The sequence below is a fragment of the Callithrix jacchus genome, chromosome 1, assembly GCF_049354715.1.
Source record: "Callithrix jacchus isolate 240 chromosome 1, calJac240_pri, whole genome shotgun sequence".
NCBI lineage: Eukaryota > Metazoa > Chordata > Mammalia > Primates > Cebidae > Callithrix > Callithrix jacchus.
Genome location: NC_133502.1, coordinates 204,165,613 through 204,187,249, shown reverse-complemented (window position 1 = coordinate 204,187,249; position 21,637 = coordinate 204,165,613). Strand labels below are relative to the sequence as shown.

General features: G+C 45.1%; 1 protein-coding gene across 10 annotated transcripts in view; it reads left to right on the top strand.

Moving 5' to 3' along the window:
• LARGE1 (LARGE xylosyl- and glucuronyltransferase 1) overlaps positions 1-21,637 on the top strand; it is a 635,729-nt gene that overhangs the window by 470,740 nt on the left and 143,352 nt on the right. For all 10 annotated transcript variants that reach the window (XM_035261739.3, XM_054245858.2, XM_035261475.3 and 7 more), the window contains one exon: positions 1,952-2,056. In XM_035261739.3, the coding sequence (XP_035117630.2) occupies positions 1,952-2,056 (105 nt within the window). The remainder of the gene's footprint in view (positions 1-1,951; positions 2,057-21,637) is intronic.

Here is a 21,637-nt window from a genome sequence, read left to right as displayed (position 1 = left end):
ACCGTGGCTAATGTGGTGAAACCCTGTCTCTACTAAAAATACGAAAATTCGCTAGCTGTAGTGGCGTATACTTGTAGTCCCAGATACTGGGGAGGCTGAGGCAGGAGAATCGCATAAACCTGGGAGACAGAGGTTGTAGTGAGCCGAGATCACACCACTGCATTCCAGCCTGGCAAGAGAGTGAGAGTCCACCCCCCCCCCCCCCGCAAAAAAAGAATATCATTCCCCTTTGTCAGTTCTGAGTCTGTGTCATCCTTTATCATTCCAAAAACAACAAAACAAAACAAAAATCCCTTGGGATGCCCACCTGGGGTCTTAGTAATTGTGTGTCACCCCTCTCCCCCAACAATGACACTTCCCCTTCGCGTCCCATCCTCATTGTGAGGTTATTAAATGAGGTCTCTAACTGGGTCATACCATCAGGACAGGACACACAACTTTCCCAGCTAAGGGCACCCTGCCTTTCGGATCTAGTTGTTCTGCACAAATGTCCTAAGCTTGTTGCACGCGGCTTTGATTGACTCTTACACTTCGTGAATTGGCAATATGCTTTTCTGAGGAATTCTACTTTAGATGTGATCATATACAAAGACAAAGTGGGTGGTAAGTATTTTTCCCATGCCTCTAATTTATGTATTTGTGCCGGAGTGATGATTTAGATGGGAGCTTAATAAAATTGATCAAATAAATTACACCAGATCCACACACCATCATTTCAGGGAGCTGTCATCACGCCAAGGAGGTTCTATATCACCCAGCATGGCATTCTGGGAGAACCGCTGTGTTTTCTTAAGTGCTGCTGGGCTTTCATTTGATTAGAAAGGTCTTTTATTTCTCAGATTGGCTAACAATAAAAGAGTGTCAATGCAAAAGGTATCGGTTAGCTGTGGAAAAGAGGACTTGTTAATTGCATGACTTTTGCTAGTGATTTAAACTTTCTAAACCTCAATTTCCCTTTCTACAAAATGTGGTTTTATAATTCCTACCTCAAATGTTTGTTGGAAGGATAAAAAATAACACATGGAGACAGTGGAAGGGATCTTCATTTCAAGCAAATGTAGATGTCTATCCTAGCTCCATATTCAGCTGTGCAAATCACTGGTCCTTTATGAGCCTGTTCCCTCGCCTGTGAAGTGGTATTGGTAATCACTGCAAAAGAAGACCTTCTCCAGGTGGCGTGATGGAGCTGTGTAAGGGTGGATCTGATATGAAGGCCCAGAGACAGGTACGCCTAAGAGACTGGCTACAAGGCTAACTTGCCTAAGTTGCTAAGATGCAGCAGAGACTGAGGCCAACATCAAAGCCAGCTCTGGGGACAGAGGAGCAATTGTTGTCTAGACAGCACTCTTGTATTGAGATGATATTGACATGATGCTTGTTGACGCAAGATAAATATATTTCAGAAGAAGCAGCGAACGTGAGAACAAATACCCTGTAAGGTGGACAAAGGGTGGCTCTTCTCTGTGGGCTTTCGTCTCAGTAAACAAGGGTAATCCCTCCTCCCTGATTTAAGAAAACAATCTCAGTCCATGCCCAGGAAAGCCAGTAAATTAATGTACAGGTGGAAATACCAGAATGGGAATGCTTGAGATATAGTATGCCTGTCAATAAATATGTGTTCCATGAGTTAGGAAGGAAATGCGGGCGTGCACGAATGAAGGAATGAATGGTTTTGGATTCCAGCTTTATCAGATTCACTGCGCGACCTGGGGCAAGTCAGTTAACTGTTTCTTCTCTATAAAATGGAAATAATAAAAACTGCTGCCCAGTGGTGAGAATGAAGTATGTTAATGCAAGTTAAGCTTTCAGGTCAGAGCCTGACACTTAATAAAACCTCTCAGTGAGTGAATACTGTTGTGATGATTTGCCATTACGTTCTGTGTTCGGCAGTCCCTGATCCCGACGGCTCAGCGTCTCCTTTTAAGATGCTTGTGTTCTCTGTACTTTACAGGTCAGCAGGTCCTGGGCTTGGTGGAGAACCAGAGTGACTGGTACCTTGGAAACCTGTGGAAAAACCACCGCCCTTGGCCAGCCCTTGGAAGGGGCTACAACACTGGTAAGTCCTCAGGGTTGTGTGAGCAGAGTTGCAAAAGGTGATGTGAGGGGTCACTGCTCCTTCCTCGGGAGAGGAGATTGCAAAAGCTTAGGGGGAGGCCACCTGATTGCTTGAATTCGGCAGTAGCTGGTACGTGGGCAGTTGGCATTCTAGTTCCTTCTTGGTGCTGTAGCCACAGGCAGAGTCGCAGTTGGGCCGTGGCAGTCCTTGGCGTCTCACCGGAAAGCCCCTCTCCTGACCTCTAATCCAGATCCCGTCTTCATCAGTATGACCTGTAGGTTCCCGGATCTGTTAATACGGACCAGAGATCATTCTTGAGTAACAACCCCAATGTTTTCGTTTCTTAACACAACAGATATGTATTTTGCCAGTCACATTCCATGTCCACTTTAGGTCTTCAGGGATCTGTGTTCACTGTAGGTACTCAAGATTCATCTCCAGGCACACTTCTACGTATGTGGTGAGGAAGTAGCAGAATTCGTATTATCTCTTAAAGTTTTTGTTAGAAGTGACACAATTTCATGTTTTTTTAGCTTCCCTTCAAAGTGTGTGGGAGAGTGCAGTCTACCATGTGCCTGGCAGGAGAAAATGCAGAAATATTTGGTAATCAGTTTTGAGGACCACAGACCTCTAACCATGTGTCTAAAATAAAATCCATCGTTCTGCCTTGTTGCTAGCCCCAAACTTGCTAGTAACGCTTTAGTTTCTTTCTCTGTTACTGGTATCCTTTGTTCAGCCATCAACCCTTCTTGTTTGCCAGCTCTCTCTTGAGTGCTTACTGTGTACCCTGTACTGGCTGTAGCAGACACAGTCACTCACATCATGGAGTGTAGACGCAATGAAACTAGAGTAGCCTCTTTCTTCTGAGGCTTCTGAGGCAGAAGGATCCAGTATCTATCTTTGAAATGCTTCTGGATCCTTCTGCCTCTCTCCTCCATCGTCATTGCCACTGCTGTGGTATCCCATTCTCAAAGGATGCAGACTCCTGACCTTTATCAGGACTGGAATGTGGAACTCGGGAGCGGCAGGGTGGGTGAGACCAAGAAGAGCTGGAACTTGGCATCTGAGACCAGCAAATGAGATGGGTTGGGGCAGGTGTCTGGGTCTGGGAACAGGATCACCTAAAAGTGACAGGTGAAGCCTGCCCTGGACGCTGAGGCCAGTCTGTAGTGGGATGAGCCAAAAAGAGACCAAAGGTCTGAGGGCTGATGGTCAGACTCCAGAAAAGTCAAATGCAAATACAGGGTCCCAGAGAACAAAGGAGAAAAGGGACATAAGTCAAGCTTCCAGAGGCGAGAGTTCACAGATGGGGTCAGAGTGAGGGCCGTCAAAGCTGGAGGACACAGAAAGAAAGTGCAGCATCAGTGTCCAGAGGTGGCAGGCAGCCAGGGCGCCCTGTTATCAAAGGCCTTCCTAGGAGACGGGGACATTCCTTAGCTAGTATATGCCTGAATATTAGATATGCCTTGTTCTGTGTAATTTTTTTTTCCTGTGATGCCTACCAGGCATACAGAGGTTGCAGTTGAAGAATGTCAACCACCAGTTTTTCACAGACCCCAACGCCCCACCCTGGAGCCTCCCACCTGTGTTGGGCATTAATCCTTTAGTTGCTGGATGATGGGGAAGTCTGGGGAGTTCCTGAGAGGGTCCAGGTTGGGGAAAGGCAGCTGCGGGCATCAGAGCAGTGGTTCTATTAGCAGGTCAGGAAGTATTTCTCTCTTTCAATAATAGGTAAGGCAGCACCTCTACATATCAGCTGAGTATTAGCCAAGCACCATGTTAGGTGCTTTATGGGCGTCAGTCTCCTTCGATCCTCGCACTAACCCCATGAGGCAGGTGACATGCTTGCTTCTATTCTATACCAAAGGAAACTGAAGGTTGGAGCATTGAAGACTGCAACCCGGAAACGTCAAGGAGCCTGCAGTGTTAACTACCAGTCGTCCTTCCGTGAACTTTAATGGCCTCAGGATTAAACACTTTTCCGTAGTGGAGAATCCTGAGCTTTGCCCTTCAAGAGTCTGCTTGACTAGCTCTGTGAAAAGATGGGATTCCAGGAAGCTTCTAGTATGTTTCTGGGGCAGAATGTCCAAACGCCTTCTCTGATTCAACATGGCACTCTGTTTCCCGTCCCAGCAAGCTCTTCCAGGCACTGTTTGCTCAGTGCATTTGATACCGGACCCTCCATGAACCCACAGCGGGCCGGGGATGAGGGCTCCACATGCTTTCCTCTGGCAAGTGAATAGTCATCCCGTGGTGATCTTTTGTGCCTGGACTTTCAGACACATTCCCTACAAGCCTTCATAGAGGTGGAGACACCCATGTTTCTGGGTGGGAGAAAGGAAGTCTCAGGGAAACCCTAGTGTATACATTTAGTTTCTGTCTTCCAAAATTTATAATAGAAAATGTCACATAGAGATATACTGCAGCGCCTCAAGGATGCTGCGTCAAGATCACAGTTACCCACGTAAAACAAAAAAACCACTGGTCATCAATCTGGGTCTGTGGGGAAAAGAAGAATGTAGCACACTGGGGAATTTATTGTGACCAAAATGGCATGTCTCCGCCTGCCCATCCCTATTTGCTATAGAATGTAGCATCAGGAGACACAGGAGCACGTAAACCACCTCCAGTTCCCCCTGTATATGCCGATGCAGCAAGTTACTTCCTCCTCGCTGGTAGTGAAAGGGCAGAGCGGGAGGGGGAAGCCCTGCTGAAGTGATGTGTCTATTTAAATAAGTCAGTGACACTGAGTGATTATTAAAGGATTTATGCAACATCAAAATGCATTAGCTTTCACGATGGGGGGATTTCTTGCTTCAAACCCAAGGATTGCACCACACAGTGAATGAGTGATCCAGACCTGTAGATTCTCATGGAAACTGAGGACGCCACTGGAGAGAACTTGCCACCCGAAATCCCAGCACATCTGAAGCCTCCAAAAAGGATATCTCCAGCAGAGCTCCCTGTCCTAAGCCTTCAGCCTGATGTTAGGAACCCAGGCACATCTGGGTCAGATGCAGTACAGCCATCTAGTGTCCATATGCTCTTGGCCAAGTCGCTTCACTCCTTGAAACTTTCAGTTCTCTCCCTTTTTACGATAGGACAGTAACAAACCCAGTATGTGAGGCTTAGCAATTAATGTTGTAACTTGTTTAATGAGCCTACCCTGATTGAGGGCATCAAATAAGAACTTAGTAAATCTTAGCCTGTCTCCTCTTGCATTTTTCTGCCACTTGCTCTATCAGGGAATGAGATTTACCCCATTGAAAAAGGAGGTCATGTGATTGAACAGGGTTTGCTAAGGTCTCCCAAGCCTTCCGGTCAGTAAGAATGAGTAAGTATTTTACTTTCCCCAGGTGTAATCCAACTACCTAGGAGTTTTTTCTTATAACTACTATCTGAAAAAATTAGCTTTTTGTATTACATTAAGAACAAAATGACTGTTGAGTTCAAATATCAGCTTCCTCGCTGTGTTTGACTTTGCAAATCCCCAGAAAAAGCATATGAGATGTTTAAGTTGGAAGCTCCACCTTCAAGACCTGGCTTTGTCATTCTTAAATTCTGTGCCTTTTGGAAAGCTTACCCAAGCTCAGGAAGCCTTGGGCTTCTCACCTATGAACTGGGGACCTCAGAACATACTGGGAGGTTCCATTGTGGCAGCGCAGCCATGTGTGTCTGGTAAACCGAAGTACTTTAGGAAGTTGGTTGTGATTTTTTATTTATCCTTCTGGCCATAGCCCAACTGAAAAACTTTTCAGGTAATTCAGATTCATCTGCAGACATCAAATGCGGCCGCATTCACTTACACATTAATTCATTCACCCACTCCACAGTGTCACACCAGGCACCATAGCATGGGTGGTCTTTGTTAATTCCTTGAATTCTCTTATAAACTAGACTTTTCCCCTTACAAGAGGCAGTCTGGTTTTCCTGTCCTCTTTGTTTGCTTTTCCTTCCCAGTCTGCTTTTACAAAGCCTACATAGCCACAGAAGATTAGAGAAGATCTTTCCCCCATCTCCCACTTATCTGCTTCCCTTCTTACTACAGCTATTCCCAACTTCATTCCAGAAGGTACTGAGCCACAGCAGTTTTGGATAACCAGGCAGATCCTAGCACAAAGCTCTTGCCCATAACTGTTCAAGTGGAATTACAGGCATCTTGCACAGAGATGGGTCATTTTCCAGCCACTCTGCCCAGGCATCATCTCCTAGATGCAAGAAGCTGTCAGTCACCCAGCATTCCACTGTTACCAGGACTTTAGAAAACAGCAACAACAAAAATACACCTAGGATTTTGACAGCCTCATTAAGATTCAACTCTGTTCAGTTCCTCAGCTGATGGATGAATATCTTAAAGACAAACAACAGCAAAGAAAAGGGGAAGGAAGGCTGAACATAGCAGGGGATTCGAGAAGGCAGGTCGGGAGAAAGAAGATGGCATGTTTGCACACAGGTTTATATGCATGAGATCCCGGAGGTGACTCATGCACAAGGTACGTCCTCCCCAAGTCGAAGGGCGTGACACTAGCCAGAGAATGTGCTTTTAAAAACGATTTAAAAATAAAATGTATCATGTTCCATTCAGTCCCTAAATTAGGGCAGAGACAGGCAGATGGAGACCTGGCTCTTGAGGGAGGGAGGAAGAATTTCTCTAGGAACCCTTCTCTGCAGGACAGCAAAAGTGAAACGCCCAAGGACTGGCTCACCTCTGAGGTTGGAGCACACTCAGTGATAAGAAAAGGGACAGTGATGGGCGGTAAAGTCAGATACCATAGAAAATTCTGTGACGGGGATTCAAAAGGAGAAAACATTTGACAGTTTGCCAAAGAACTGTTAAACAGATAGCTTTAGCAGGATAAATAGAAATACGCAACCAAGGCTGAACTTGCCTTTGCCTCTGACATCCAGCTTTTGGGACCCCGGGTAAGTTCCTTCATTTCTCTGCACCTTAGTTGTTTCTGCTGTCAGGAACTAAGCTGTCTTCATATTCTCAAAGAATACTGTGATTGGGTGACTTCTGTCTGTAATAATTGTATCCAGAGAAACTATATTTGAATATAATTTATTAATTCATTACATACTACTGAATACCTATTATACTGGCAAGGGTAGAGTAGAAAACTGTTCCGTTTTTTTTTTTTTAAAGGGTGATACCAAGAACCTTCCTTCAAAAAGTTTATAGTCTAATAGAGAAGCGTTTGCACATCTGCAAATAAGGTTAGTATGACTTGAGCCCCTTCCATGATTGAGATCCAGAATTGAACATCAGCCCTGTAGTAATAACCCCTGGACTAGCTTTTTCTAGACTAATTCCAGAAGTTATTAAAAGGGATGTGAATATGTGTTTTGAAATTGTGAACAGAGGCCGGGCGCAGTGGCTCACTCCTGTAATCCAAGAACTTTGGGAGGCCAAGGCGGGTGGATCACGAGGTCAGGAGATTGAGACCATCCTGGCTAACACAGTGAAACCTTTCTCTACTAAAAATACAAAAAAAAAATTAGCTGGGCCCGGTGGCACGTGCCTGTAGTCCTGGCCACTCAGAAGGCTCAGGGAGGAGAATCGCTTGAACCTGGGAGGTGGAGGTTGCAGTGAGCTGAGATCATGCCACTGCACTCCAGCCTGGGCTATAGAGCGAGGCTTTTTCTCAAAAATTTAAAAAAAAATGGAAACAAATTGTGAACAGATAAGATTAAGAAATCTGCATACTGTGTCTGCCCTTTGGAGATTCATACTTGCATAATAGAGGTCCTGTAAAGTCTGGAAGTAAAGAAAGCTACACCCAGAAGCATTTCCCAGTTTTACTTGCTCTTAGAGCTATGGAAACAAATTGGGAACAAACTGCCTGTAGATGGCGTAAGTAGAATAATCCCATTGAAAGATGCGTGCTGTTTTCAGCACAGTCCTCTGACAACAGGCTCAATAGACCTGTGTACTCCCTAGTTTCTTTTGTACTGTAGGTTCTCATTCATCTTTCTGCTGCAAGCCTGTAGACACTGTCTTAGGTGCTATAACAGATGTCCCGTAGACTGGGTGGCTTAACTACAAATATTTCTCACAGTTCTGGAGCCTGGGAAGACTAAGATCAAGGTACACAGCCATTCTTGTGTCTGGTGAGGACTTTCTTGTTAGCACATGGGCACCTTCTTCTTGTATCCTGACATGGCATTGAGCAGGGAAAGGAAATATTCTGTCTTATGTCTCTTCTTACAAGGCTATTTATCACATTAATAAAGTCTCCACCTTCATGACCTTAATTACTTCCTAAAGGCCCCATCTTCAATTACCGTCTCATTAGGAATGAGGATTTTATCCTATTTTATTTTATTTTTGAGATAGGCCCTTGCTGTCAGGCTGGAGTACAACGGCGCAGTCACAGCTCACTGCAGCCTCTACCTCCTAGGCTCAAGCAGACCTCACAGGCTCAAGCGATCCTCTCACCTCAGCCTCCAGAGTAGCTTGGATTACAGCTATGCACCACCACCTGGGGCTCATTTCCTTAGTTTTTGTATAGACGGTGTCTCACTGTGTTGGCCAGGCTGGACTCGAACCCTGAGCTTAAGTGAGCCTCCCCCTTCTACTGCCCAAAGTTCTGGGGTTACAGGTGTTAGCCACCATGCCTGGACAGGGTTAGGATTTTCATATGTGAATTGGGGGGAAATAGGACGTCAGTCCATTGCGGGTACCATGTCATTGCACCTTCTTATTCAATGTGCTGTGTGTCACTGCATAACCAAAGTGAGCATCCCTCTGAAACCTTCTGTTCAGATGCAGGAATTCTGTGAGCAATAGCTTCTAGACCTTTTCCTGTCCTGATTGGTCAGCCACCTTTTGATAGCTCTACTTTTTCTCTTCGGAAGTGACACTCCGACCTGAATGATATGCAGTGACCTTTATCAAATAATTGAAGGTCCACGCTTCTACCTGAAAATATGCCTGTTTAAAATGCCAACTTGGGGGCTCTGCCCCAGAGCAAGTGAATTTGAATGTCTAGAGATGAGAGTGGGTGTTCCTTTAAACATGCTCCCTGCTTGATTCTGACGGTTACTCAAGCCTGAGAACCTGGTTATATACCTCCCATTATATACTTTTACTGCCATGTTGCTCTTCAAACTCAAATTGAACTTGAGTTCCACTGAGAAGCTCCATGAATTACTTTTCAGCCAAATGCCCCCTCCTTGCTGTACTTCTATAGTAGCCTTATTGAGTCTAAAGCACAGATTTTATATTGGTCTGGTAAGCTTTATCTTCATTCTTTTCATCATTTTATTAGGCTTCATTTAGGGTCATCCACAGAAACACTGAACAAGACTCCTGTTTCTTCACCCAGTGTCCTTGCCCCGTTTTTGTAACAAATGTTTTGAATGCCTCTTTTATAACCCTGGAGTAAAATTCAAGGATCACATCTATATTATATTGCCTACAACTATCATTTTTTTAAAAATTGATACATTGTCCTGGCTATAATATACAGAAGAAGTAAAAGGAAATTGTTATAAAATAATACTTCAGTGTGTAATGCTCAGGCTTGGCTATAGTACCTGACCTAATATAGTAGCTGACCTTCTTTGCCTGTATTCAAGATACACCTGTCTTCATTGTGATGGCTACAAATAATGAATGATACTGATACGTTACCAGCACTTCCGGATTTTGTGAGTGGGGTTTGCCATCTGTGGTACATTTTTCCAAAGAGTGAACAACTCTTGGTAAAGTATCAGGTGACAAGAAATACCATCATCCCTTGACTTGTACTCCAAGTTTAGTGACTATTCAAACCATGCAAAAAAACAAACAAACAAACACGGAATATTCTTTAAAAACTTTTTGTAAGTTTTAGTTCCAGGCTCAAATATTGATAGGGTTTGGATCTGTTTCCCTGCCCAAATCTCATGTTGAATTGTAATCCCCAGTGTTGGGGGTGGGGGCTTGTGGGAAGTGACTGGTTAGTGGGGGTAGATTTCTTATGAATTGTTTAGCACCATCACCTTGGTGCTGTTCTTGTGATAGTGAGGGAGTTCTCACGAGATTTGATTGTTTAAAAGTGTGGTGTAGCACTTCCCAGCTCACTCTGTCTCCTGCTGCTGCTCTAGCCATGTGTGGTGGCTGCTTCCCTTCGCCTTCTGCCATGATTGGAAGCTTCCTGAGGCATCCCCAAAAACTGAGCAGATGCCAGCACCATGCCTCCTGTAAAGCCTGCAGAACCATAAGCCACTGAAACGTCTTTTCTTTATAAATTACCCAATCTTGGGTATTTCTTTGTAGTAATGTGAGAACAGACTAACACAGATACTTAACAATGATGTATAATTATAAACATGAATGGCCAGCTGGACCCACGGGTTATGTGGGTGCATTCTTCATTGTGCTGGACGCTCCTGGAAAGGGGCACTGCCCTCTTTGAAAGTCGTAAATTGGAGGTGTTGCTGATGTTCATTAGGCTGGCTCAGTGCAAAGCCGAGTGTGTTTATCATCTTTCCTGAGGTTGGCAGCAAAAGTAAGATAATGCTCCTTGCTCACGGGGAGTAGTCAGCCAGCTGAACGCCTGCTTAGCAGAACTGCCATGCGCTACTCTGTCCACTTAACCTTTATCGAAATTCAGTGATCCGACCGAAGCTTACTCACTTTGTACCCTGTACCAGAATCTTCTTTGGCCTCAGATCTGCCTTCTGGATTCACAGAATATAAGCCTACTCCCTCTTCCACCTGCTTTCCCCCAGAAATCTAACGGATTTAGATTGTCCTGCCTTCTGCAGTCCTAGAGCCCCAGTTTCCTCAGGAATTCCTGTATGTCACTTAGTCTCTGCACATCGATTTATTCATGTATGAATTGGGGGTGATTAAGTACTATAGAGAGGATTGTTGTGGACAGTAAATGAGGTAATGGGGTACGTTTGGTGTGATGAGACAAGGTTTAGCACATAGTAAATGCCCGGTAAATACAGAGTAGTTGCCTTGGTTTTTAAGCGGCAGACAGACGGCCTGCAGTATGTCTGGCTTCTTGCCTTATTGATCAGCCTGAGAGCCTATAGCTCGTATTTCATTTTTGCTATTAAGGCACTGTATTGCTTGGATTCTGGAGTTGAACACTCGTTGGTCCAAGTCCCAGCTCCACCTGTTACTAGCTCCGTTATTCTGGGGAACGAACAACCTCCTTATATCCGGATAATAAGAATTCATATTTCACATGTGTTGCCTTCAAGAGAAAAGGACATAATGTTTCTACAGTGCCTGGGACAGTGTCTGGGTCAATAAATGTTAGATGTTAGTATTTTCCCTTTTATTTTTTTATTTTTTATTTTTTCTAAGACGGAGGCTCTCTCCTTTGCCTAGCTGGAAGTGCAATGGTGCAATCTCAGCTCACTGCATCCTCTGCCTCACAGGTTCAAGTGACCTTCCTGCCTCAGCCTCCCAAGTACCTGGGACTACAGGCGTGCACCAACATGCCTGGCTAATTTTTTGCATTTTTGGTAGAGACAGGGTATCACCATGTTGGCCTGGCTAGTCTTGAACTCTTGACCTCAGGTGACTCACTGACCTCAGCCTCCCAAAGTGCTGGGATTACAAGCATGAGCCACCAAGCCCAGCCTTCCCTTTCCTTTAATACTTAAAGTATGCAAATGGAGAAAGAGGATTGCAGCTCCTCTGTGTCTTTCGATAGTAACTCCCATCTTTTGCCCATGTAAGGTATTTGGGGCTCAGCATTCTCCCAGGCCTGACCCATCCATGTGTTCATTCACTTGTCGGACAGAAATTCAACATGCATCTAGCACATGCAATGCGCCAAGCTCCTCTGTAGGCCCTGCGGATGCCACAGTGGACAAGGCCAATGGTAGCCCTGTTTACAGGGAGGTCACTGGTTACTGTGGGAAAAACTATCTTCCTTCTTTGCTTTTCTGATGTTGTTTCCTCCAAGCGTTTCCCTCACTGGCTCCACTCCAGCCACTCTGGCTTCCTTGCTGCTCTTTGAACGCACGAATTTAAGTCTGAGCCTCTCGGCTCCAAACTGAAGCCTTTATGCTATCTCCTTTTCCACCTTATTCTTCTCCAGCACATTAATTACCATCTGACCTACTACAGTTTTGCTCATTTTCTTTTAATTTCCCTGTCTCTTTCCATGAGGATGTATGTTCCTCAAAGGTAGTAACTTTTTTCTGTGCATTTCGTTGCTGTCTACGGCCATACCACCCTGAATGTGCCCCATCTCGGTTGAATTTCACTGCTTTATCCCCCGTACCTGGAATCATGCCTGGCTTGTATTAGGCACTAAGTATTTGTTGTTGAATAAAATAAGTAATTTTGGAAGATAAGTGTTTGAAAGACAGTGATATTGAGCAGTATTTCTCATGGGATTTTGTGGGAAATTTTACAACCCAAGGGACACTGGCAAAGTCTAGAGACGTTTTTCTTGTCACAGCAGGGAGGTTCTACTGGCACTTAGTGAGTAGGGGCCAGGAATGCTGCTAGTACACGAGACAGTTCCCCATAACAAAGATTCATTTGGGCCAGGTGCAGTGGCTCGTGACTGTAATCTCAGCCTTTTGGGAAGCAAAAGTGGGTGGATCACTTGAGGTCAGGAGTTCGAGACCAGCCTAGCCAACAGGGTAAAACTCCGTCTCTACTAAAAACACAAAAATTAGCCAAGCATGGTGGTGGGTGCCTGTAATCCCAGGTACTCGAAGGCTGAGGCACGAGAACCACTTGAACCTAGGAGGCGGAGGTTGCAGTGAGCTGAGATCCACCAATGCACTCCAGCCTGGGCTGTAGAGCGGAACTGTCTCAAACCACAGCAACAACAATGAAAAAAGATTCATGTGGCCACAGATGTCAGAAGTGGAACCCTGACAGAAAAGCATGTTGTGAGGGACTTGGATTCTTCTAGAAAGGACTGTTCATTTGGGTAGAGTCTCTGAGCAGGTGACATTTGAGCTAAGACCTCCTCGGCAGCGGTGCTGAGAGCTAGAGTGAGCATCCCAGGTGGAGAGAACAGCATGTGTGAAGGCTACTGAGCAGGCATGTACCTGGTGGTAGGATTTCCCTCTCATCATCCTGGCCCTCATCATTCTTGGCCCTGCACACTCTGCTGTTGTCACCTCTATCTGGTAATGCTTGAGTGAGTGATGGGGTCAGGCTCCATGTCTCCACCCACATCTCATCTTGAATTGTCAAAGATTGAATCCCCATATGTCAAAGGAGGAACCTGATGGCAGGTGACTGGATTATGGGGGTGGTTCCCCTATGCTGTTCTGATAGTGAGTTCTCAGGAGATCTGGTGTTTCTACAAGTGGTGGTTTTTCCTATGCTCCCACTTCACTTCTGTCTCACCTGCCACCATGTAAGACATGCCTGCTTCCCCTTTCACCATGATTGTAAGTTTTCTGAGGCCTGCCCAGCCATATGGAACCGCAACTGCTTGTCAATTAAACCTCTGTTCTTTATAAATTACCCAGTCTCAGTGTATTTATACACCCTGCTACATGCAGTGGGATTCCCCAAGGGTTCAGACCCCAAGTGCTCTCCCTCCATGCCCTCTGGGCTCTCTGACTCATACTAACACACTTTGGAACCATGATGTGGTCCTGTTGATCTCCCTGTGCCCCAGGGTTCCTGAATATCACCAGTAACCCAGAGTGAATAATGGCAAAATGCAGCCTCCTAGGATGGGAGCCTGCCTGAGCTGGCTTTGTCCAGTTGTTCATCTCCATGGCTCCTCCTTTTCCCTGTTCACTCCAGCCACCACCCCTCCAGCCACTCTGGCTCCCTGGCTGTTGCCCAAGCACATTCCCACCCCTGTAGTCTGAGCTGTTTGCTCTCTGGCTTATCCCATTGCTTCCTCATTCCTTGGATCAGGTGTCATCTCCTTACAGTGGGCTTCTCTAGCCCTTTTATTCAAAGCAGCAGCCTTCTTCCCTTCACTCTGATTTACGTTTCTTCCTTGAACTTTCCATCCCATGTTAGAGAGTATGTTTTTGATTACTTGGCTGCTGTTCATCATGGTAGGCAGAATTCCCCACCCCACCCCAATATCCAGGCTCTAAGCCCTGGAACCTGTGGATATGTTCTGTCCCATGGCAAAAGAGACTTTGCAGCCATAGTTATGGGCTTCAAAATAGGGAGATTATCTTGGATTATCTTGTGGGCTGACTCTAATCACATGAGCCTATAAAAGCAGAGAATTTCCTCCACCTAGATGTAGAAGAGAGATGGTCAAAGGGGAAATCAGAGAAACTTAAAGCAGGAGAAGGACTCAACCTGCCATTGCTGGTTTGAAATGGAGAGAACAATAGGACAAGGAGTTGCAGGTAGTCTTTAGGTGCTGCGAGAAGCTCTCATTTGACTGAGAAAGGGTGTGGTGACCTCAGTCCTACACCCGCGTACAACCTGGATGAGCTTGGGAGTGGTTTCTCCCCAAGAGCCTCAGGTAAGAGCCCTGGATGGCCTTTCGAGACTCCAAGCAGAGGACCCACCTGAGCCCCTACGATTTCTCACCTAACTGTGAAATAATAAGTGTATGGATTTTAAGTAATGAAAGTAATTTGTTAACAGTTACAATTGAAAGCTAATATCCCTGTCTTCCCCACAAGAGTGGAAGCTCTATGAGGGTAAGATCTTGTTTTCTTTGTTCCTGTGTCCTTTATCTGGTGCATGAAAAGCTCTAAATAAATAGTTGTTGACTGAATAACTGAATTCTACCCTCCCACCTGCATTTCTCCCCAGAGGGTAGGGAACACACTGAGGATTGGAAATAGAGGTGGGGCTTGAAAAGCCACTGGGGGGGAAGCATTCCATATTCTTAGGTCCTGCCAGTTGCAGGGCCTAGGAATTTAATAGGCAGGTGTCCAGCAGGTACTGGGTTCCTGGCATCATGGTTGGCATTAGGAATGGAAGTTAAAAATAAAATGGATATCTGTTTGTACCACTATTGCCTCCCCCACTCCCAAAGAAACCCACAAAACACTAGATGATCCACATAGAACCACAGATCAGAAGAGTAAGGACAGTGAAATGCAGTGTGGCTTGCACTATGATGGAAGGGTCTGTACATAATTCTGAGAGCTTGAGTGGGTGGAGAAAAGCTTCGAAGTGGGTAGAATTGGAGGTGGGGGGTGGTGGTGTGGACTTTATGAGCAGCAGGCCTCCAGCCCAGGTTGGGAGGCGTGGAAATACTTGGTATGGTCAGAGCAGCGCACACAGTGGCTTTTTAGTTTGATTGAAGGAGCAGTTTGTACGGTATGTGCCCACTGTGGGAGGAGCAGGGAGGAGCTCGAGCTCTAGCTCGCTGATGACTAGCTGAACGGCCTTGGGCAAATCCCTTTGTCAAGCTTTGGGTTTTTATGGTCTGACTTTTCTCACCTAGAAGATGGGAGCATCTGTATAAGACTCACGGAATTAGCAGAAAAATTGCATGAATGGGAAATGCCTGGCACAGAGTTAGTCCTCAGTAAGTGATAGCCAAGACTCATGGTATAGCCACAGAGAGTGTGGGTAGGAGGCTCCTGCAGGATCGAGGCTGGGAGTCAGGGAGGTCTAAGGTCTGAATGCTAACCAGGCAGTTCCGCCTTATCCAGCAAGCTGGAAGGTTCTTAATACAGTTTCCTGCCTGGCCCTCGGCAGACACCGCCCTCACCCATCATCTTCTTTCCTCTTGATTGTCTCCATTTATGTCTTCACCCTGAGCCAAGCATTCATCTCTCAGGGTTGTGACTGCAGCCTGTTTTAACATATGCCAAAGCTCCCATCCACAGGCCCAGGGCAGTGAAGTTGCCACATTGCCTCCAGCCTCACTACCTTCTCTGAAGTACCCTAGCAAGGCAGCCAAGCGGGAGCCCCCTCCTATGAGACTTGTTGGGGGCTCTAATTAAACTGAGCAGCTAGAGAGTTTTCCCAGCTGCATCCTAAAAAGATGGCAAGATTTCCCATCGCTTGCCCTCCTGGGCAAAAACTGCCGTTCTAGAAGAGTTACTCTACCATTGCTTCCTCCCTTCCTGGAGCACCAGCCTCATAGGAGAGAAGGTGTATGCAATGTAAGGCTTCTAGGATCTGGCCTGAAGTGCAAGGAACCTGTTTCCCTAACTTCTCCTACTCTGAGACCTTTTCTCCTCAGCTGTTTTTCTTATAAATGATTCTATTTCCAGGTTAGCTCTGACGACAGCTCGTCTTGGATTTCCTCTCTCTTTGCTAATTACATAGCAGAGTGGCTGCATGCTGAATAGAAGGAAATTAAAGCAAAAACAAAACTGCTCCACCTGAGCTGGGCTTTCCTGCCGTCGTCTGAGGTGCACTGGAGCATCTGCCTCTGTTCGGCTGGGCTGCAGGCCGCTGGGTGCTCCTCCCACCTTGCCCGTTACTACTTATGCATCCTGACCTGAAGGTCCTCAAGCCACCTCTCCACACCCGGGGATCCTCTCCTTTGAAATGAAACAAATAATACCATCTTAGTCCATTCTGGCTGCTATAACAAAATCACATTAACCAGGTGGCTGATAAACAACATAAATTTATTTCTCACACTTCTGGAGGCTGGGAAGTCCAAGATCAAGGCAGATTTGGTGTCTGCTGATGGGGTCACTTTCTGGTTCATAGATGATACCTTCTAACTGTGCCTTCACATGGTGAACGGGATGAACTAGCTCTCTGGGGTCTCTTTTAAATGGGCATAGATCGCATTCTTGAGGACTCCACGCTGATGACCTAATCACCTCCTAAAGACGCCAACTCCCTGATACTGTCCTCTTAGAGATGAGGATTTCAACATATGAGTTTTGAGGGGACACATATGCCATAGAGCTATGACGTTAGCAGCTGCATTTTCTTAGCATGTGAACATGAGTTGCCAATCCTAGTTAACCCCTTCGTGTGCTTCTTCCTACCCACTTGCCCTCAGCTTTTCTTCAGCCATTTCTCATTGTATCTGCAGACCTCCACCTTTTCTCCCCAAGACCTGTGGCACACACCCTTTTACCGTTGTTACTGTTGTTAACTATAGCAGATTTCCAGAATTTATTTCATCTAACAGAGACTTTTATCTATTGAGAAATAATTCATTTCTCCCTTCCCACAGTCCATGGCAATCACTGTTCTAATATTTGGCTCTATTTGTTTGTCCATTTAGAAGATCTCACATGAGCAGGATCATGCAGTTTTGGTACTTCTGTGAATGGCTCATCTCACTTGGCATAACGGAACCCCTTGTACACTTTTGTTGGGAATGTATTATGGAATGATATAGCCACCGTGGAAAACAGTATAGAGGTTCCTCCAAAAGTTAAAAACAGAATTCCCATATGATCCAGCAGTCTCACTCCTGGGTAGGTATCCACAAGAATTGAGGTCAGGGTCTCAAAGCTGTACCCCCCGTTCATGCCAACATTATTCACAGTAGGCAGGATATAGTAACAACCCACACGTCCATTAGTAGAAAAATGGGTAAAGAAAATGTGGTGTATTCGTACAGTGGAATATTATCCAGCCTTAAAAAGAAGGAAATCCTGCCATCTGTGACAATATTCAAGAGGGCAATGAGCAGTTTTAAAATGCCCCAGTAATGATACCTATGTCAGTGTTTTGGGGAGAGGTAGGGATATCATAAGGTGCATATATAAAGTATATGTAGGGAAAATTTGTATTCTGCCATATAGCAAGCACTTAATAAATTGTGGCTCTTTTTACAGAATGTGGCATACATAGGAGCAGAAGTTAAAATTATTATATCACTCTTTCAGATAGAGTGGTTCCGTTGCTTTAAAACTCCATTCTAGACATTGCTGGTTATTGATGAATCTGTCAGATTCTGATTCTAGATTACTGCCAAGAAATAGGATTTTTTAGAATTGTAGACGACTTTTTAAAAAGAATTTTGACAACTCATATTCACATTTGTTATAAAGGACAAATAGTATAGAAATGCAGTGATGTGCTGGGGTCCTAGCTCACACCAAAGCCTATTGTTAAATTTTTAGGAAACATGGGATCCAGTTGTTAAACACAGCCACTATTAAAAATCAAGGCCGGGCATGGTGGCTTACGGCTATAATCCCAGCACTTTCGGAGGCCAAGGCTGATGGATCACCTGAGGCCAGGAGTTCGAGACCAGCCTGACCAACATGGTGAAAACCCCGTCTCCACTGAAAATGCAAAAATTACCCCAGCATGGGGTTGTATGCCTGTAGTCCCAACTACTTGGGAGGCTGAGGCAGAAGAATCACTTGAACCAGGAAGGCAGAAGTTGCAGTGAGCTGAAATCGCATCACTGCACTCCAGCCTGGGTGACACAGCGAGACTCCATCTCAAAAATGAATGAATGAATGAATAAAATAAAAATCAAATTATGTAAACTTACAATGAAATAAGTCATTTGAAAAGCAAAGGTAACAGTCAAAACTTTTTTTTAAATTTATTTTTATTGCATTTTAGGTTTTGGGGTACATGTGAAGAACATGCAAAAAACTCTTAAAACCTCTGACTCCTAATCCCTTTACTCTCTGTTCTTCTGAGGCTGTTTGCATGTGCTGTGTCTGTATGGCGGAAGCGCCATGCAGTGGTGTCGTGCTGTACATCTGTTCGTAACTGTTCAGGAGCATTGCACTGGTAGCTTGAAACCTGCCATGGGGACTATTACAGCATGGGAGTTGGAAAACATTGCCATCGGTGGGTTTCTTTCTTTCTGAATAGCCAGCATCCTGCTGAAATATAATAATACATGTTTTTCACATTCCCTGAAAGTAAGTACTGTTGACAGTTTGCAGTCTTGACTTTTGCTTTCTACATATGTAATTATCTACTTCTCTCTATATATGCATATTCCTTTTGAATAGACTTGTTTAAAATATTGGATATTTTCTACATTGGTACACAGTGGTGTATTTTCTTCTTGTTAAGAACTGCATAGTTTTGCCATTTGATGGGTGTACTGTAATTCATTTCTTCCATTTCCTATGAGTTGGCATTTTAGTTGTCCCTAGGTTTTCCTCCAATTATAAACAATATCACACATAAATTCTCACTGTCCGTGTTTGTTTGCTTATGCAAGTACCGGTACACAGTAGCTTCTAAGCTGGTGTGGTACTGTCATGTTAAATGTTACGGATATTTTAAATTCTAATAGATCGAAATTAAAATTTGCCAAATGTGTCCGTTTACAGTCGAGATAAAATTTTAAATTAAACAGATGAGTGCGTGTTTGTATATGCATGTGTTTTGCTTGTTTGTTTTCCGTGTTAGGCATACAGTTTGTGTATTTGCAAAGAATTAATATTTTGCCAAGTAGCTACTTAAGTCGGAACCCAACTTGACCTTTTCCAGTGTAGGCAGATGATCTCTGACTAAAAAGTCCAGGCTTCTGAAGTTGGCCAGTGGCCAAGTGAAACAGTGACATTTCTTTCCTGTGGCTAATTCTGCCTGGCTCCAACATTCCAGGATAAGTGAATGAACCTGGCTTAGTAGTAACACAGGGGCGGCCATTCCTAAAAATGAGTGTGCCTTACTCTGCTGACCCATGCAAGGTCAGAGGTTTTCTCTGTCACTCACTCAGGTGCTTAGCACTGCAAGAGCTCAAAGGACTTCTGACCCAAACACCCAGTCACCTGTATGGTCCAGTTTGCAGCAGAAAGGAAAGAAGGATATGATCCTAAATCTTCCTGACAATAAGGAAAATAATCTGGCTGTCATTCAGCACGTGGTTTCCTTGAAGACATATTTGTGATGGGAAGAGGCACTTGGTTGCTTTGGGACCTCTCAGGTTTACAGTACTAATTGCTTAGATTTGACTCCTGCTTCATGTGCACCAGCTCATGTAATTCCCATTCTGCAGAGGGACCTGATGGAGGCTCAGCCAAGGTTCACTGATTTCACAAGTTAGCAGAGCCAGTAAATGTCAGAGCCCAGTGCTGAAGCCTACCTTCCAATCTCCTCTTGGGCCTTTAGCACTTGAGAGTGGTTGGCAGAGCAGTATATGAGTCCATTCTCACGCTGCTGTTAAAAAAAAAAAACAACCTGAGACTGGGTATTAGTTGTCCTTCCCTTTATAAAGGGAAGAGGTTTAACTGATTCACTGTTCCACATGGCTGGGGAGGTCGCAGGAAACTTACAATCATGATGGGAGGTGAATGGGGAAGCAAGTATCTTCTTCACATGGCAAAAGAAAGAAGAGTGAGCATTGAATGAGCATTGAAGAGCCCCTTATAAAACCATCAGATCCTGGGCCAGGCGCAGTGGCTCACGCCTGTAATCCCAGCACTTTGGGAGGCTGAGATGGGTGGATCACGAGGTCAAGAAATCGAGACCATCCTGGTCAATGTGGTGAAACCCCGTTTCTTTTAAAAATACAAAAAATTAGCTGGGCATGGTGGTGCATGCTTGTAATCCCAGCTAATCGGGAGGCTGAGGCAAAAGAATTGCTTGAACCCAGGAGGCGGAGGTTGCGATGAGCGCCATTGCACTCCAGCCTGGGTAACAAAAGTGAAACTCCGTCTCCAAAAAAAAAAAAAAAAAAAAAAATCAGATCTCGTGAGAAGTCACTCACTCATTCCCCGCCCCGCCCCACCGTGATCCAGTCACCTCCCACCATCTCTCTCCCTAGGCATGTGGGGCTTATGGGGATTACAATTCAATATGAGATTTGGCTGTGAATACAACCACACCATAGCAAGCAGTTACTTAGCTCTGGGGGGTTTTTCTAGCTACCCCTGGCAAGGCTATAGGGTTAGAGGCTGTAGACCATTGTGACAACATTGTGCTCTCTACTAAATTTACAGTAGTACTTGCAATCATGGCTGCATGTTGGAATCACCTGGGAGATTTGAAATAATCCTGCCATCCTGGGCTTATCTCAAACCACTTAAATTAGAACCTCTAGGGTGAGACTCCTCCTTCAGTAGTTTCTAAAACCAAGCAGGAGATCCCTATATACTGGACAGGCATGTCCTTGTTTCTTTTTAAAGCCTGCATTATTAAGACACCATTTCTACCTTAGCCACTCTGTACCTTCTTGCCCTCTTCACTACCTACACCCTGTTTTTCTAACCATCACTGGACTCCTAGACTCCATAGCGGCTTGAATTTGTGGACAGCCATTCAACCAAGATTTTTTTATTATTAACTGTGCGTAATGTCAGACCCCATGCTGGGCTCTGGGGATGCTTCAGTAGGAAAAAGAATCCTGGCCTCAGACTGCTAAGTGTCAGGGAAGACGTACAGACACGAGCCATTTGGATGCATAAGTGCCCTGATGGAGAAAGCCCTCGACAACAGGATAATGGGGACAGGCAGTGATGTTCCACCGGTGGCTTATTTTCATCCCTATTGCTGCCAGGATCCTGACCTGCTATCCTACACTTTCCCCTGGTCGCTGACAAAACTCGGCTTGAACTGCCAGTGACACCACATAGAGAAAGAGCCCAGCATCCTCCTCCTCCGTTCTCTAAGCTATTCCCTGTCATCCACCATTACGCTTCGACAACCCTTCTTGTCCCCTGAGCCCTTGCCTGCGGCATCTCCTTTATTGCATATTTGACGTTTCACCACAGCAGGTCAGATGTATTTGAATCACAATGGCACACAGGGCCCTGAATTGGTTGGCAGAGCCC